General features: G+C 41.1%; 1 protein-coding gene across 1 annotated transcript; it reads left to right on the top strand.

Moving 5' to 3' along the window:
• The first annotated feature begins 401 nt into the window (after positions 1–401).
• Positions 402–17,732, top strand: LOC114136526 (mucin-5AC). Its single transcript, XM_028004558.1, has 4 exons — positions 402–626; positions 8,901–9,074; positions 10,110–10,155; positions 11,930–17,732. Exons 1-4 carry the CDS (start codon positions 514–516, stop codon positions 16,946–16,948), a joined length of 5,352 nt encoding a protein of 1,783 aa, XP_027860359.1. The 5' UTR covers positions 402–513; the 3' UTR covers positions 16,949–17,732.
• The last annotated feature ends 759 nt before the right edge of the window (positions 17,733–18,491 follow it).

The raw sequence follows: 18,491 nt of genomic DNA, 5'->3' as shown, positions 1-18,491 counted from the left end.
AAACCAAAAAAAAAAAGAAAGAAAAAAAAAAGCTGTACAGCTTGCAATGGTGAGATTTTAAATCTTTCGTGGTAGCAAAGTTCCCTCATCCCTGGTGCCAGCTGGTGGATTTATGTGCAATTTCTTCACAATAAAACATTGACACAGTTGTATCAACAACAAGCAGGGATCTTTAGCCAAAACATTCGAAATATCTGCTTCAATATCTGCAGTGTTGTCCTTACTATTGCAAAGTGACTGGATGTTGTGGTAAGAGGGAATAATACTGAGACACGAAGAAGTGGTCGGGGAAGGAAACGACCAAGGAAGCAACCTGCAGTAAAGGGACGGGGCCATCTGTGTCTCCGCTGTGGTCACCTGTCAGTCACCGGAGGTGTTGCACTTTAACCTGAGGTTATGTCTCCGTGGCGTCTGTGTTCGCTGTAAGTTCCCACCGAATTCCTCTGTGCATTTTTAAGATGCTGTGCACTCCCATCTTGAATGCCAAGGTCCCACTGAACCGGTTAAAATAGGATGTCAACAAGTGACGCAGCAGAGCTGGAGCCCAGAGTTGCAGGAGTAGGAGGAGGAGAGACAACGACGCCTCAGTGCGCCACAGCTCGGACTGCATGGACTCCAACTGCAAGGTAGCTGAAAATCACTTTAAAACTCACTTTTACCAGACTCTTTGTGAAAACTGTGTAATGGCTTCGCTTCTCGTGGTGTTCTTACACGATTCTGCGCACTTGTTAAGCTTCTGCGTGGCTTTTTCGCAGCGATTCGAGACGGGTTATTACGGAGGGAGACGAACGCGCGCCAAACTTCGCTTAAAAAAACTGCGGTTTTAGAAATGTAAGGATTATCTGGAAAACGTCTGAGTCGTGTCGTACAAATTAAAGCTGCGATTGATTCAGGACTTCATTTGGGTGAATTCGGCTATGGAATAATCCTGTCATTTAACATTTCATAAGTTGTATAATATATTGATTTTTATAACGCCATACTATGGAAACATTCCTTTAAAACTACGTGTGTGTTTAACTGTTACAAAGCTATTTTCCTAATTTATTTTGGTCGGTTTATGGGTTATCTAATAGAATATGACCCATTTAAGTTTCTAGCCTATTTTACTTGACAGCTCGCATCCATAAAAATAAATTACCTTCCCGATTTGGCTCTGTGTGATAACTATGGGCTTCCCAAAGTGCCCAAAAGTGTAATAATAATTTGTAGTTATTCGTATAATTCTTAAAATTAAACCTTAAAAATATCAGATTTGTCCATGAATATATAAAATGTTTGTCTAAAACATCAATGTTTAGTTATTTTAAATTTAGAAAAGTCATTAATAAAACAAGTCAAAAATCAGTACGCCGATTTTTGTTAAAATCATACAACTAGTTCAGCATTTATTCAGATATTTGATTAGCTCATGCTTTCTGTATTGCTTTGCATGGGGAAATTACTGAAGTTGTTGCTTTTTTCACCAGATACATTCTAACATATGATTTTTTTTTAGCCTTTAAATTTTTTTAATTTTAAATAACATTGATTAGAGCAGTGACTTTAATGGAAAAGACTGACCTATTATATAAATGTATAATGTCCCTCACCCAGCATCATTAAACAATTAAATAAATAGTAAAATAATTATGTGCTGGGAAATCTAGACCTTTTTCTCCCCATCATGTTTATGTAACTACATATTTAACAAATTATTGTGTGCGCATTTATTTTTCATCTTTAATCAAATATAGATACATTTAAGTAATGATTTATCTTCTTGTGCTTTTATTGACTTTTGGCAATTTCAGACCCCCATACTGCATGTGTAGCTGCATGCCTCTGTGCAGGTATTTTATTGCACCTACAAAGCGCCGGCATCAGGTTGTGCTACTTCAGGGCACAGTTGTTAGCGTTTTAAATGACGAGCTGGTACTTGCTCACTGATCTCTGCAGTTCGGCCATATATACACACACAGTTACTGTCTGTGCATGTTGGAGATCGAGCTTTCCTTGTCCTCCTGCTAATTCCTTCTGAACCAGCCCAGGGTGTACCAGCAAAGCAAACAGTATTTCTTTAAATTTAATATGCGATGAAGGTGTGGCAGCACTGGGACAAGTCTCACTTTGTCCTGGCCAGTGTTTTGTTGACACTCGTGCAGATGTATCACAAACCCATTAGGTGGAAGCTCATTAGGCCGAGACTTAACCGGGATTTTAAGGAGTAAATCATTTGCAGGAGTTGATCCATTGCATATGCTCGTCAGAGCCGAGCGCACACACCCACACTTTTTTAGTCCTTTCAGTTATGTAAGTGCTAACTGGCAGCTTGCGCACACACCCACAGCGAAGCTGACCTCATGTGGGAAAAAAAAAAAAAAAAGGAAAACAGCAACATCTATTAGGCACATAATGCTGCAACCAAAATAAGCCTCTCGGTTACTCATCGGCTTACAGAGCATCAAAACACAGAGAGATCAAGATTCTAGTCATGATAGCTGTCTTTACATATCAGCTGTCAAATAAAGGCTGAAGTTTTTTTTTTATTTTGTTCTGCTGTCATCAGCAGGTTAAATGTGACTAATACCTGTAAGTTTTTCTCTACTCTAAAGCTAGGGACATCTGCGGTTATAGTTAAATAGTTGATAGTTAAACAATTAATAGTCAAAATTAAGGCAGTGCTGAATTATTTTCCTTTTTTTTCTATAAGTTATTTGGTAAAAAGGCAACATTTTGCAAAAGGTATTCTTAAGAATAATAATAAAAAAAACATTGTCAATGTTAATTTACAATAACAGAATATTCAAAATTATGCAAAACCAACAAAAGCCATTTTATTAGTGTTTGCATTGACAAATATAGAAAGATATGATATAAAGTACATGGTTTGTAAGCAGTCTTGAAAATTTGGCAATTTATTTTTGTCTGTGTCCTGTTATGAATAAGTCGGGAAGAATGGAAAATATTTTTTAAAAAAAATTATATTTTCTGGTTATATTCCAACCAACCATGCAACACAATATCTGCATTTAAACTGAGTAGCCATATTTTGGTCCATCAAAGGTAGCTAGAAACTTAGGTCATGACCAATTAACTGACTTTTAAAGAACATGTTGCCTCCATTATTCAATTCTGCTTCTTCTAATTGATAAACAGTAGTAAAATCAGACCGTACCTAACCCAATACACTACCCAGCTCCTGGTGCTAAGGTCTATGGTAATTTCCTGCCTTGACTACTGCAATGTTTTGCTAATTTGTCTCCCAGCCTATGCTGTGAAACCTCTTCAAATGCTCCGGATGTGTCTGGTCTTCAGTTAGCCTAAAAGACACACATGTCACATCTCTGTTCATTGCGTCCCACTGGCTACCCTTAGCCGGTCGGAACAAATTCAAGTCACTGATGTTAGCTTACTAAAGCTTAATGAAACCCATCTACTTGAATGCGCTCACCGCGACTTAGTCGCTTTGGTTGTCAAAGTATTTTTGGCTAGTAGTGCCAAAAATACCACCCTCAAGACAATCCAGACTCTTTTCATGTGCCGTTTTACAATATCTACCAAAACCTTGTCTCTCTTCGAGAAACTCTTGAAGACCCAATCCTTTAGAGATAATCACCTACCTTTATTTCACTCTTCCTCCATTTCCCTTTATTCTTGCACCTTGTTTCTACACTATTACCTCTGACAGAACTTAACCACATTTTTTTAGATAAAAGCATCTTTCTAATGCATAAACATAAGTAAGGATGTCTAGGTACATTTAATTACATTTTAATTGCTTCCTGTTCCCCTAGGCCATCAATATGACTTGACACCTAGACCCATTTGTCTCTTCAGATTTGAAAGTTAGAGAACATGACATTCAGGTTTGAAAGAAAGCTGGGTACAGCAAAAAGAAAGTTTCTCATCTAAATTTGCCAAAACATGATTCTGACAACGATCAAAGAGGAACAAACCTATAATTGCCTCTCTTCCCACAAACCACATCAGCTTTATTAGCTGCTAAAACAACACACACATCACTATACAGCCTCTGTTTCAGCTAATTATTCTGGCCCAACCTTGACAACTCTCCACTGTTGGGACTTGAATCCCTCTCGGCCCTTTAGTCTCCACAGCTGTAGGAAAAGGTCAGAAAGATGGCATAATCGAGGCCAATCACAATGAATGACTGATGAGCATTGGGACCCCTTGATCTCATCATCATTTCAGTGGGGAGCCTCTGAACCTCCTGTTACCTTTAATACTTTGATGTCAGATGCACATTTGAAGAAGGAAGAACCTAATGATGAGCAGTTGCTGCACTGAGTTGTCTAAGTGCTGCGATGAAGGAGCACTTATTGGAAATACAAAGCAATTAAGCCCACTACCAGAGAAAGTTAACACACCCCACATTGTGCTCTTATGTAGTTCCATCCAGGGACCAATTAGTAGGGAAGGGCGCCTTGCTTGAGGCGGCTACAGTCCCAGGAATGAGCTAATAATTATCTGCCCCGCCCGATAAGCAAACTTGGCAACCTTTAGTGACCTCTAAACTAAGGATGCCTGAGTCACACTCTTACTTAAGAAGGAGAGCTAATTAGTTTGTGTGACTCTGATCGATCTGATCCACAATGGCAGACGAGGCTTTTTCCTCTTCAAAGGATTTAAAAGCATTAGTATCTCTGTCATGCGAGAACAGCTCTTCAGACGCCTTAAGGAAAATGAGGCGTAAGACGCTCAAGGTGTGTTATCCGTGGAACATTCTGAAAACATGAGGCTGTCTTTCCCCTGCTCCTTCTTCTTCACCTTTCTCTCTGCGTCTCTCTCTCTCTCTCATGTCTTGTTCCAGCAGGCTTTAATGCATGATATTCTCGGGTGATGCCAGTAAATCACCCCTGAGGGCAAGGTGGGATTGAGCTCTGTATACACTTTAGGAAAAATTAAAAAAGGTTACAGTAGGGTTAGGCTATTGCTGAAAAACATATGATATTCATATCAGTTGATATTGATAATTATTGATTAGTTTTTTTTGTTTTGTTTTTTTAACTATCCAAAATGCTGCCAAACTGACTTTTTCTCTTTTATCCACAATTTCCTCTTGAGCTGTTTTACTCATTTTCTCCACCCCGATCTTTTTTTTATTTTTAAGCCGTTACGACGCAGGGTGGCTAAATCTGAAACTGCTCCCACATACTTTGTATGTGACTACACATATTGCTCAGGCATACTGTGTATTCTGTGAACTTCACAGTATAACCTGATGGTTGAGAAACATACTAATGGCCTACATTTCTTGTGACAAATTCCTTCATTTCCCACAGTCTGAATGGACCCTATAGCAAGTTTGATAAGCTAGCTGGGCACCTATCCCCATTTTGTTTTCACTAAGGCAGCCACCGAACAACTGTCAGTGCTGCTCGCAGTAGCCGTCATGCCACTGGTTGCATTGACTCCCAACGTTATCAACTCGGTGTTGTATACTAAGCAGTTCGATATGAATACTTTTTCCCTTCTGAGCAGTTTCCTGTGCGAGTTGGTGTCACCAAGTACGCGTCTGCTGTCTTAAAAATGTGTGTTTGTCCTCCTCAAGCGAAGACTTTTTAGGACTGATGTACACCCGAGTTTGTTGGGGGCAACATGAAACTGCTTCTGCACATGTTACTCATCAGGTTGTTGCTAGGTAACTAAAGAGTGAGTGAATTAGTTGACGCCAACAACTTAGCTTTCTTAGCTGGCCGTGAAAGGTTGAGTGGCTAAAGTCTTTCTTCTGCCTACATCCCCCAGAATGCTGTGCGGTTCTGGATCAATGAAATTATCAAAATTCCACTGGACATATTTTCCGCTATTCTGGGTCGTGTGTCTATCGCAGTGGAGATCGTTTTTGTTTTATTGCTAGCCCTACGTCACATGTATGAAAAAAAATTCAGCTTCCTAGCTGTACATTTTCATAAAAAGTGGAAGTGAATGCCTTTTTAGAGACAATTCCTGACATTACATTTGCTGTGTTTACTCAAGAGTTGATCCTTGCTGCATTGGTTTGACACACCAGCCGTGGGTTGCAGCAGCGGATTGCACATATGCAAGTTTTAGTGACTCCGCGAGTGGGCGTCTTCACTCGGTCCGCTGGCAGGAGGAGAAAGTGTTGACTTGTTACATAAACCCAGCAAATCGGACTTGCGCTTTCAGAGCGATAAAGGCAAGAGGAGTTGTTAAACTCTCCTTTGGCCTTACCTTCAGACCGGTTCCATCCTGCAGTAATTAAATCACTGCAGAAACACACAGAGGGTCAATGATCCACTAGTGAGTCAGGATTAATTTTTTATAATTGGTAAATTATTGATTTTTTCCCCCTGTTTTAAGATACTTCTTAAACTTTTAAACATTTACATGGTCCAGTCACAAACTAACAGGAAAAAAACTCCTACTACATCATTTCAGCTCCAATACAGTGAAATGGGTCTTTTTAAAATGCCTCAGATAAATACTAGAAATACAATTAAGCACGTTTTCCATCAACGGGGAAAACGTAGCAGCAAAAATTGTGTTGTATCACAAAGTTTGTGACTTCTTTTTCTTCTGAAGTTTTATGTTTATTTTATGAAACCCTCCATTGACACAAGAAAACTAGTTGCTGTGTTTTTTTGTGTTGCTGTATCGTCAAAGTGGAAAAAATGAACCCATCATTCCAGGATGACCTTTGTGTTTTCTCAACATTTCCTCAGACACTATCCAGTCCATGATTGTTGGTTACTCAAGCCGGGTTTTTTGTACCGGCGACGTTAATGATTTTTAACAGCTGGAATTTATAGTAATAATTGATGAGGACTGCAGGGGAAATACCGCAGCGATATTCTTTGCTATTTCCTGGAGGTGCGGCTGTCCACCTTTCTGCCTCCGTCACAGTTGTGGTTGACTGTGAAACCACAACTCACAAATTGTACTCTTTAGTTATAGTGAGGGATTTGCTCAAGCTCTGGTTTGGTTCTTTTCTAGGGTTGCAATTTAATAGCCGTGCAGTTTAGTTCAGCTCATAAATAAACTCGTCATACTCTCTGAAGTTGCACGTTTAAAAATATTGAACAATTTCATCCTTAATATTTTCTGGTAGGATCTCGGGTAAATATACAGAAGGGTCTTGTAGAGGAATCCATGTTTAACAAGGGACGGCCTGAATCAATATTTGAGGAATTTCTTGAACGATCGTAGCGGAGTGGCTGACTGCACCGATCCCTTTATCGCTAATGTTAAGAGCTACTGTGAAACCGATACACAACAGGGTGCATGTCAATAACTTCAGTGTGCCCTCACAGTGAGACTTGGATTTGTCAAAAATATTTTAAATTACTTCACATATGTGGAACAAAGAAACCCTTGCAGACGTGTTTACTTTCTGGCACAGCCCCAACCGCGCCAAAGCTTATAAGGAATACCATCCTTAATTCCTGTTGGCATTCCTTCGTTGCGTGGCCATTTTCGAGTTGCCTTGCTGATTGCTGCCATTTTGAACAAACGTACACTAACGGGTCTTTCTTTGCTCTCATTTCTCCTTCAGAAACACCAATAACCATTGATTCTTTTTGAAGTGGCCTTAAGTTTCCTTTGAGTGAAGCAAAGGGTCCCTCCAGGGAAAATTTAAGCCCATTCGTTGGCTCTGCAGATAACATTTAATTTATAAGTAAGATGTTAGAAGCATAACTGCACAATATATTACACATGTAGTGTTGTCACAGTTGATATTGCATAGAATGACATGGGCTACAATAAATAATTGTGAATTATTTATTAATACTATGTACCAATATACTACTATGCCAGTTGCAATTTGTTCAATAAAACAACAATAACTTGAAGAGAAGATCTGGTGACATTTCATTCCTGGAGATTAGTAACTTTTCTTCATTTTTTGTGTATTACAACCAGTGATGCACATTACTATTTCCCTGTATGTTTTTTGTGGCCACAGACGCGTCCTGAATTTGAGTCTGTGAATTTCATTGTATCATATTTTATTACTTCAAATACTCACTCAAAGATCCGGACTATTAAGTTGTCGGTTTTAAACCAAGCCATTTCTTGTTTCAGCTGCTTTCATCTCATCCGTTCTTTAAATTCGGATTTCTTAAGCATGAAAAACGGTCAAATTATTTTGTTTCTCGCACCTAACAGGCAAATGTTCATGTTATGCAAGATCAATGAAGAGATGGAATGTGACCTTTGTAGTCCAATGAAAAAATGAAACAGTCTGTGTGAATTTCTCCCTACTTTCTGATTGGATTTCCCCCCTCAATCATAGGAAGGTTGAGCTTATCTCTGCATGTGTGTCTTCTTCTATCACATTTTTCCTTCCTAGCAACATTCCTCTGTTGTGCTTGGATACAGCTCTCTGTGAGCAGTCACTATCTTTGTGTCTTAACCTGCGTGTCTTCTGGGCAATATGAAATCGTGTCTTCCCAATCATTGTGTAGACGTGTTCTAGTCTCGCGTCATATTGTAATTTTTAATAAGCTTTACATGATAATCATTAAAATGAATAGGAATAAACCATTCTATGTGAAATGAATGCATAAAAACATGTTGATAATTTTGTGATTTTATTTAGATGCACCTGTCGGATAGGTTCATTCTTCAGACAAAAAAATAAGAAGTAAAAGTAATAGAAAATACACTATGCTAAAATACCATATTTTACAAAAATTCCATATTTTACAGAATATCTTCCAAATTCTGCATATTGGCTTCCACATATCTCAATTTCACTCACCAAAGTGTGATTAACTTTCTTAGTGACATAATCAGGCAAAACCAGCAGTTCAATCAGATAAATCTGACAGCAATGTGAACACTGTTAATATTTGCATCAAAAATACTCTGAAGTAAGGGATCAGTCTGATTTCAAGTGTTGTTTTGTTTTTGTTTTTTTGCTCATTTCTTATTAGTGGACACCAGGACAATACATCAGCAGGCAGTCTAGGAAAGGACAAGGCCTTTCATTGGGGTCATTCAGAGGTCAAGATCCAGAACGCTGCTGGTTCCATCCTCGTCACCAGCCTCATACTCAGACTCTCCAATCCGAAGCTGGGACTAGAGAAGACTCTCGAGGCGTGGTCCAGGTACGGACCGTTTTGTTTTACAATATCTGCCAATAAAGGTTCATTCCGCCATTTAAATCACATGTTTTTTCTAACATTTGGTCAAACAGTAATTGAACCTTTGGACCTTGTTTGCTCCCCTCCATCTGTGATGCACTGGTGGTGTGCACAAGGAAGTGGCCTATTTTTTTTGTATTTTCACAAAAGCTGTAATGAAACTCCTAAATAAAGTGTGGGAAGTCTTTCAGGAAGTATAACATAACATTCTTACAGTTAATGCGTCATATAGTTTCTCAAATCATCCTCCAATTGGCTAATTATTTTCCTTGTGTTTCCTTCTTGAGTCGATATTGCATGAACTCTACCAGATAGAGTAGAGTTCATGCTAGAGTTTAAAAAAAAGCATTTTTTTTTTTTTGTTAATGTCTCGCAAAAAAAAAAAAGTCACTTTATATTTTAGGTGTATGAATACGAATCACATTGTAAGAAGAATGACGCTACATTATTTATTTTCTGTAAGTTTGCACGCTGCCGTGCGGCTTTAATAAGCTTGTCAACAGAGATCAGACTTTCCTCGCTTCAACCACCTCTCCCATCTGCCCGCAGTCATGTTAGACTGTTATTCCCTTATATAGACATCTTAAATATAGGGTGTGTGTTATTGTTGTCTTTCCTTTGTTCCTCCTTATATTCATATCTTGGAAGAGTGCTTGCCTGAGAGTAGATGCGGTGCAACGTCGGAGGACATCTGACTCTGGGAAAGCTGTTTAGAGAAGAACAAGGAAGTGAGGAATGCCAACAGTCTGGTTGATCAGCGTTCCCGTGGAAATAGTTGGCCATGTAATCCCTCTAATGTTTGCGCTTAAAAACATTAGAGTAGAGCAGAGGAACGACGTGGTGTGCCTAACAGCAGAAATTATTGTTAACATCGTTGTGTAGATTTTACTTATCCTTGCTATATCCTACTACTAAAATGGATTTTTTTCATGTTTTTAAAATATCAGATTGATTTCACATCTAAATCTCTCTCTCTTTCTCTCTCTCCCTTGTTTCCAGTTTGGTTGACCCAGAGTTAGCTGAGACCAAGAACAGCACCTTGCAGGTAAAGGTAATTTCTCATGAAAGTGATACGACAAATTACACTTTTTGAGCCGACATTATTCAAAGAGTTCCCGCTCTAATCGAGAGGCGAGTTCAAAGCTTTCAGTTCTCTAGAACCAGGCGACGGTTTTCTGTGATTGGCTCTTTGAGTGACACTTTAAAACATCTGAGATTGATGCTTATTTTAACAGTTGGAAGAGACACAGGGTGTGTGTGTATGTGGTGTGCGCGCCTTTGTGTCCCTGGAACTCTCTCATGCCTTTCAAAATAACCTGTTTGACAAGGCTTCAATCTCTAAAATAGCTGTTGCATGGGAACATACGCTTTTAAAACGCTCCAGCTGAAGTCAGCATTTAGTTAGAAATTCTGATAGCACATGAGAGGAAAAAAAGGAATTATGATAGCAGCCTTCCTGCTGTAAAAGTCAGGAAGCTTTTTTCATGGCTGCTTAGGAATTTGCATTGGTGAGATAAGGATGATAAGAGCAAGTTGACTTATGAAAACAACTACTGAGACACACAGTTATGTAATGGTTGTACTTGAAATAGACAGCAAAAGTATCCCTGTCCGTTCAATATTTTGACATGTTACAATGACACCAGGTTGCATTTTCTTGGGACTTTATGCAGCAGACTAATGCATAGTATTGTGTAATTGTGAGGGGAAAGAAAAATTATACGTCTTAACAGATTTTCACAAGCAAAAAGCATAACAGCAATTGTGTGATTATCACCACCCTTTATTTTTGATATCCATAATTAATATCCAGTGAAATCAGGTTTCTTCAGAAGTGACGGATTGTTCTTAGGAAAACAGCAGTCAACAAAAGTAACACTCTAGTCCAATGTTTTAGTGCAAGGCTATGTTCTAATTTGAATTGTTGCTATGCCTAGTTCACACAACAAAATTTCAAAATCATCATCCGATTTTCAAAATCTGAGACCTCCACAGGATGATAAAAAATCGTAGGTATAACAGGCCTGTGGGGCCTGTGTGGGGTCGTACAGAGGGCGGTGTCCAGCTGTGCGACCGGAACAACACAAACCAATTTTCACTCACGTTATCCTCTCGTATAACGTCTTGCATAACTTCTCGAGACCAAATGTGAGTTCTGAGTAAACAAACATGGCTAACCGGGAAAAGGTAATGCCGATAGCTTCTGGACTATATTCAATAGAGAAAAAAACAATGTCCACCAGATTTTCTGGTCTGCCATGGCAGCTTTGTCTTCTGTGTGTTTTGGATTTCCCTCCCTGTTTCAGTTACATCACTTTCTAATTAGCTAAGCGACGCATTCAGTAGACTCTGCTGTGTTTTTCTTCAGGGAACACCACACATACTGCAATATCGGACCAGGACAATCCAACAAGTCGAATGCCCCAGATTTGACATCAGAGTGGTCCCAATGTCTTGTCGAGCTATACACCACACACAACAGCAATAATCCTTGAGAGGCATCCCGATAATTGGGGCCTCCTTAGGATTGTTGGAAGGGGGAAACCGTGACAAGAATCTGCATAAAAATCTTGCAGTGTGAACTAGACAGGTAACTCTGGGAGGGCTGCAGAGATCCACATTGTTTATTATCTAAAATCCCAATAAAATACATTGAGGTTTGTCATTGTTATGTGGCTAAATATCAAAGATTAAGGAGCAGTTGTGCTTATGCATGGTACTGTGTCTAGGGAACAATATTTTATGGTGAGAAAAAAAACTTGTTTAGAGGCAAATACAGAACATTCGGTCAGTAACAGTAATGTTGTGTATCTCAACAGGTTAATGGAACTTCATCCAGCTCCTCCATAGAAACTACCAGCGTATGTCCATCGTCGGAGACAATCCTGTTTTCAACCAAGAAGAAAGAAAAACTCCTCAATGTTGTTAACCATGATCTGGGAATAACCAGGAACCTGAACAGAACTCACATTCTTTCTAACAGTAGCACCAGAGCAAATGAACATAATGACTTGTACGGACGTCCATGTGAGTCACAGTCCAGACGGTGCCCCGGATCTTTAATTAGAACTGAAAAAGACAAAAAACAACACCAAGCACACCTGGAAAACCATTCTTATTTTGGCAACCATTCGGATGAACCTGTACCCATGTTGTCTTCCACCATGGTAACAGTTCTCGCTCCTCAGTGGGGTGGTCGTATAAGGCGGACCAAAAGGTTTGATGGAACTGGATATTCAGAAGCTCAGGCGGATTTGCAAGAAGTTGCAAATACGTCACCAAATCACCAACAAGGTGTAAAGAATGTGTTGATGGATGGATCGAAGATTCCAAGGAGAGTCCTGAGAACCAGAAGTAATACAGTGGGCTGGTCAAGTAAAAGTGATCCTTCAAGTTTGGATTTTAACACTAAAAAGGACATGATTTCAACTGTTTCATTAGATTCGGGTGCTATAAGCCCTTTAGCCACTTCTCCAATGTCTTGGTCTCCCCTGTCCCCTAACCTTAATGAACAAAGGCATCCCCAAATGGACCTCCAAGGACGACAATCATCTCTTAGCTCAAATCCAACAACGAGCAGCTTTCTCCTGTCTTTTAGAAGAGTTAACCCTAATACCATAAACTCCAGTCAAATTTCTGTCCTCCCTGAAGGGAAGTCCTCATCTCGGAACTGTTCTCTCAATAATAATGAGCAAGAGAGACCAAAGTCTGTTCTCTCTCCTTCACCGGTTTCTTACAGGACAACGGAAACCGGACTGGCACTCTCTCCTGTTGGTTCCGATCATAGAGAGAGAAACATATCTGAGAAGTTTTCATTTCTAACTTCACCAACAAGCAGGACTATGAAAGACAATTCTTATACCCAACAGTCTCAAATGACCCAAACTGGTTTTACATCTTCCGAACCTACATTTCAGAGGCAGCAAAATTGCGAGAATGTGGACAACACGATCCCATTCTCAGAGAGCTCAATTTCTCCTAATAGATATTTTCCGCTTGATCACTCTACTCCGTTAAAAACTCACAGTCTTCCAAGGCGAACAAACCTGAAATCCACTTCCTGGTGGAAACAAGTTTCTCAGGAAGGCAGTTCTCCTCTCAGTGTGAAAAACACAAACAAGAAAGACTATGAGAAAACGGACTCTCCGAGTCTGACAGACAACAAAAGACGGGGTAGTTATATGCTTAACCGTGATAACAACAACACAGTGGAGTTAGCTCACAAAAGTAACATGAACCGCTCTTTAAAGATGCGGTCACCTGAGTCAGAAAGAACTGCCATCCAGCAGCATGGCTTAAATGTAGACAATAGACAACCACAAAAACCTCAGAGTATGCCTGATTATCGGCCTGCTTCTAAAGTTAGCACAGTTTTAGCACAAACAACACTAAAGCAAACCAAGGTTCCAGACAAGAATGATGAAAGAAAGACTTTGCTCTCAGCTCATGTACCTTCATCTACTTCATTTACTCCCATGACCTCAAATCTGCCCGCAGACAGCTTCGGTAAATACAATGGTTCTCCACTTAAATCCACCAGTGCGCCTACATCTCAAAACAAAATGGACACACAAAAGTCGAGCAAACTCCCTCTTTTCCATAGTTATTCCTCCACTCCGAGCGATCAACCTTATTCTTCTCAAACTACCTACAACAACTCCTCCAGTTCAAACACCAAAAATACACTCTCTTTCCAGTCTCAACAAGCTTCTTCTAACAACAAAGTTCACTCTTCTTCAGCTCAAACATCAACATTTACCAGTAAATCCAACATCTCACCTCTTGGTTTTAAAAGAAGTTATGTCTGCCTTCCTAAACCTTACAACTCTAAACCTGTGACCAGCCTTATTCCTTCGGTAAACACTCTCAATAAAACAAGAGGCAGCTACACATCAGCCACTCCAACCACATCCTCTGCTCCCACTCCTCGTAGCCCATCCACCCTAAGCCCTCCTGTCGCTTCCACCATGACATCACCAACTCCTGTGAGTCCCTCTTCTCTCCTAACGCCTCCTGCAACTCCAGTAATTGCTAGTCCCACCTCAGAACCTTCTCCCCCCAAGTTAAAAAGCATAGTTTATAACAGTCTAGAAAGAGAACCAAAAAAACATGGAAAGAGAGAGAGGCGAGTAACATGGCAGGACTCGGTGGATGGACAGTGTTCAGAGCCAGTCAGTGTGGAGAAGCCAGATTTTCCCCAGGTCCAGGGGAACTCTTCAGCTCCCACAAATCTCACCCAAAGTCCCCCCTCTGTCTTCTCGTATCCACAGTCCGGTAGCCCAGAAGGGGGTGTCCACAAGACTTTTAACAATACACAGCCGGGAAAAGGAGGAAAATATCGCTCCTTATCATCCGACTGTGCTCAGGTAGTGACCAGGGAGCGTGGCATAAACAAGCACACAGTTGGTGATACTATGAGCTCCGACCAGGGAGTACACGGCCCATTTACAACCAGGCAGGAACGTACGCAGTCAGTGGAGTCTGGCACAGTTCAGTGTCATTACTCCGCTCCCCTTTCCCTCCCTCCTGATTTCCCCAGTGGTTATAAACATCGCTATAGCACCCCACCTTACTCTACACTAATGTCTACCAGGCAGACAAAAGGAGAGCTGAAGACCTCGCCACAGACTTTTCTGATTTCCCAACCTTCTCATTTAAATCACACTCCACAGACTTCATCAGATGCTAACCTATTTGTTTCCACTTTCAAACCCCCTTTGTCGCCTGTCAGACCATCCCAGACTTGTTTAACGCCCTTCCAAAGTGGAACTGCAAAACAAGAAAGCTCGGTATGCAGTCTTTCAGACACTGACCGGGTCAACAATAATAACCTTCAAGGCCACATCCAATATCAGCCAAATAGTCAAATACAGCTTTTTGACAACAGGGTTCATGTCACCTCACAGTCTCTTTTAGGTGATGAGGAACATAGCTTCTCTTCAACCTGTGTAACCGAAACACTTGTTTACAGAATTAAATCCAAATCAGATGCAGCTACAGACACCCCAAAGAACACCACACCTACATCTTCACAACACAACACAAACACTTTGGTTTCTGTGGAGACCAAGTTTAAGCCACAGCCAGGCTCAACACAGAGTAGTGAAGCAGTTGAAAGGTCGTGCAGGCATTCTGATCAGAGCTCCGGTGATGGCAGATCAACAAAGAGTAGACACAGTCTTGATGAAACCAGTAACACAGGCACAAAGGAGAGTGTTCTGGGTAAAAGTAGGTTTTATTCAGTTGAGGTTAAGAATGAAGAAAGTCCTAAGAAAAGCCGGTTTGGCATAAAGAGAAGCGTCAGCACACCAAGCTCTGGTTTATCTAGGTCGGAGTCGGATAGGGTCGCCAAGAGTCACAACAAAGTGGACCAGATGTTTAACAAACTGAAGCAAAAATTCAGCTCCAAGCGAACAGAGGAGGATTCGTCCTTCCCATGGAAGTGGAGGCGAACTTCCCTAACACCTTCTGTCAGTGGATCAAGTGACGTAAGCAGTGTCAGCGATGCCAGCGCAGACAGTACCAAAACTCTGGAGGAGCGAAGACAGGAGAAAGAGATGATGCTGAAAAACAAGGCAGTGAAAATAGAGGGCACAAAAAGACAAACTGACAATAGATACACTCTCGAACCAGCACTGTCTGTTGGAGAAAGAAAGGCAGGAAATGAGTTGCCCATATGGTCAGAAAATCCCGCTCAAGGCAACAAAAGAGAGGATCTGAATTCTTGTGCCGCACCTCAAAGTCAAATTCATCTGACAGTCCATGGCCCAGTGGAAAAGTTTGATATGTGTGTAAACAGTGAGAGACAGCACACAGCGACAAGCCCGTTCCTCTCCTGTTCGGATCACAGTGTTGATGGGAGCCTCAGCCCTAATGCTGCTTATCCATCTCAGAGCAGGAAGTCTACGCCCAGCCCCAGGAGTCCCTTCTCACCATTTTCCTCTCTTTCACCTGTCTCCCCATTTTCAACTGCGGAAGTGTTTGAGGACAACGTATTCTTCAGCCCAAAGCTTCAGCGGCGCAGGGAATCCTCATCTCCATTTGAGCCCGTGGATGGAATCAGACTGGGAGTCTCAAGAAGGAACCGGGCATCTACTGGTCCCCCCACTTCAAGTCCAGGAAAGGAAAATGAACCCTTTACGTCATCGTATGCGGATTTAAAGTATGGCATTGAACCAGGGAGATCCTTTTCTGTAAGCTCTGTCCTCTCCAGTCGACCGGCACGGCCTGGACGGATTTCGACTGGAACCAGGTTTATGAGCGTGGGCGATCTTTCTCACCCCGCTCTATCTTCTGCAAGTAGTGGCAGTGAGTTGCACCAGAGGTCCGTCACACCTGCTGAAATGGGACAGTTTTATACCCAGCCTGAGCATGACCCTCGCATGTCACGTTTCCCTTGTGATGCTGAGAAGATGCGATCCAGATCTCTTCCTCGATCATTGACTCAGTGCTTGGCAAAGTGGAGCTCAGGAGTGCCCCCTTCTCAGTCTAGTGCTAGTACTCCCTCAAACGCAAGTCTTCTTCGCAGCCCCAGCATTAACATCTGCCACTTTTCATGGGATACAGAGGGTCCTCCAACCCCTCCTCCAACGCCTCCCCTCTCACCAGTAACCAGACGCATGTCCAAAGCTACTAGTCTTCCTAACCCCAGCTTTCCCAGCTCACCAGAAGCAGTACACCAAGCAGACAGCCAGTCCTCCAGAGCGCATCGCCCCTCAAGGGGCTTTGTGTCCAGTCTCAACACTTTTGACGAATCCTCAGGCAGCAACTCTGACACAACAACGGACGATGAATATTACATAGACTCAGACGGTGGAGAAAAGGAGACAGAGCTGTGAAAGGAGTCTGGACAAGAACAAAAAGCAGGGAACTTTGTGGAAAGAAATCTGTTTTTTTCATGATGACTCTTTTGTGTCTCCTGTTTTTGTTTATTTTGCAACAAGAAAGACATGAGGGTAGCTCAGACAAAGAGTTGCCGTGCTTGAGCTGCTTTTTAAAATTTGTGTACCAAGTCCTGGCAGGACGTTGGGTTACTGCATGAGCAAGCCTGATACAATCAGCCTAGTTTCATGTACAGTGTATTCTATTTGTATGCAGCTCCTCAGTTTATAAATACCAAATGGTGATTGATTTTAACATTTGTAGTGTTGCGGCATGGTGGATGTGCCCAGTGCTTCTAAATATATATGTGGTTGTTTTAAAAGAGCAAAGCACTCTGTAAGGTTAAGCTTTTGGCACAAGCTCTGTCTTCAGCTTTGCATTTCATTCTGCCAGGCGACAATATGCACGAAGGTGCATGATACGCTGTCCTGTGAGGTTTCATGATCTCTATTGTCTTTGACCATTGAAGGGAGTAAAAACTGTTTTCTTAAGGATTTGAAATGTCTGTAAATATGAGAATTGTACACTGGAATTGAATTTATTAATATTTTCTGTCTAACATTCTGCTCTTATTTGCACAAGGACAATTCTAAATCTTAATATATCTGTTTTATAAATAAATTTGACTTTTCTAACATAGCCTTTTGACTTTCCCTGTATTATTTATGACTGCGATGATTTTTAGAGGCAGTAAAGTTTAATTGGCATGTGAGGCAAAAGGAATAAAAGCCTGAGGCGCCATTCCTGTTTCTGGGTTACTTTCTAACCAGATGAGTTCCTGAGTGCCAACGACAGCCTGAGCTACAGGTGGAGCCATCCAAAGGCCTCACAGTGTACCGCTCCTCCCTGTCACTAGTAGTTGTGGCAACCAGTGAACTGCTGTGGTGATGGCAAGATAAATCATCCTTTGACCCCAGTGGTTGATCAATACTCCGCATGGTTGCTGGAAGTGTACTTTGTGACTTTCCGAGACGCCATCACACCAAGGCAACACATTCTGCTTCAGATTATCAAGCCCTGACATCATCTGGGAAGGGCTTTGCTGCTTCGCAGCATATGTCATCCTGAATGCACTGCCTTTCACTGTTCCATTTTGCAAAACATTCTTGTTTTTATATATATATTTAGCTCCCAGTTAGCCAGCTTTTCTTGTCCCTTGTGCTCTTGCGATAAATTCATCAGACTTTTCAAAGGCTGTCAAGTTTCTATCTTAAATTGGAAGTTTAATTAATTTAGGCTTGTCATGATCGGTCTCACAGACAGCATTTAGTTTCTGAGTCTTGATAATGTTTTATTTTTAAGCTTAAAAAGGAATAGATCAGTGTCATGGATCTTTTGGTTTAGGCGCTGGCAGCAAGAACAATTTCACTACTTAGAGGCCAAAAGTAACAGATCGGCAAATATAAAGCAGTTTTTTGTTTTTTTTTGTACACACATGTTGATGCTTAGGGAGGACAGATTTCTCAGGTTCTTTGCCAGATCCCTGCTGGCTTTTTTGAA

Source organism: Xiphophorus couchianus, chromosome 21 (genome assembly GCF_001444195.1).
Source record: "Xiphophorus couchianus chromosome 21, X_couchianus-1.0, whole genome shotgun sequence".
Lineage (NCBI taxonomy): Eukaryota > Metazoa > Chordata > Actinopteri > Cyprinodontiformes > Poeciliidae > Xiphophorus > Xiphophorus couchianus.
This window is presented reverse-complemented; position numbering and strand designations above follow the sequence as displayed.

Excerpts from the sequence above, each read along its gene's own strand:
- LOC114136526 (XM_028004558.1), top strand. The coding sequence starts at position 514 with ATGTCAACAAGTGACGCAGCAGAGCTGGAGCCCAGAGTTGCAGGAGTA. Across the intron at positions 627-8,900 it reads GCATGGACTCCAACTGCAAG|TGGACACCAGGACAATACAT; the intron begins GTAGCTGAAAAT and ends ATTTCTTATTAG. Across the intron at positions 10,156-11,929 it reads CCAAGAACAGCACCTTGCAG|GTTAATGGAACTTCATCCAG; the intron begins GTAAAGGTAATT and ends GTATCTCAACAG.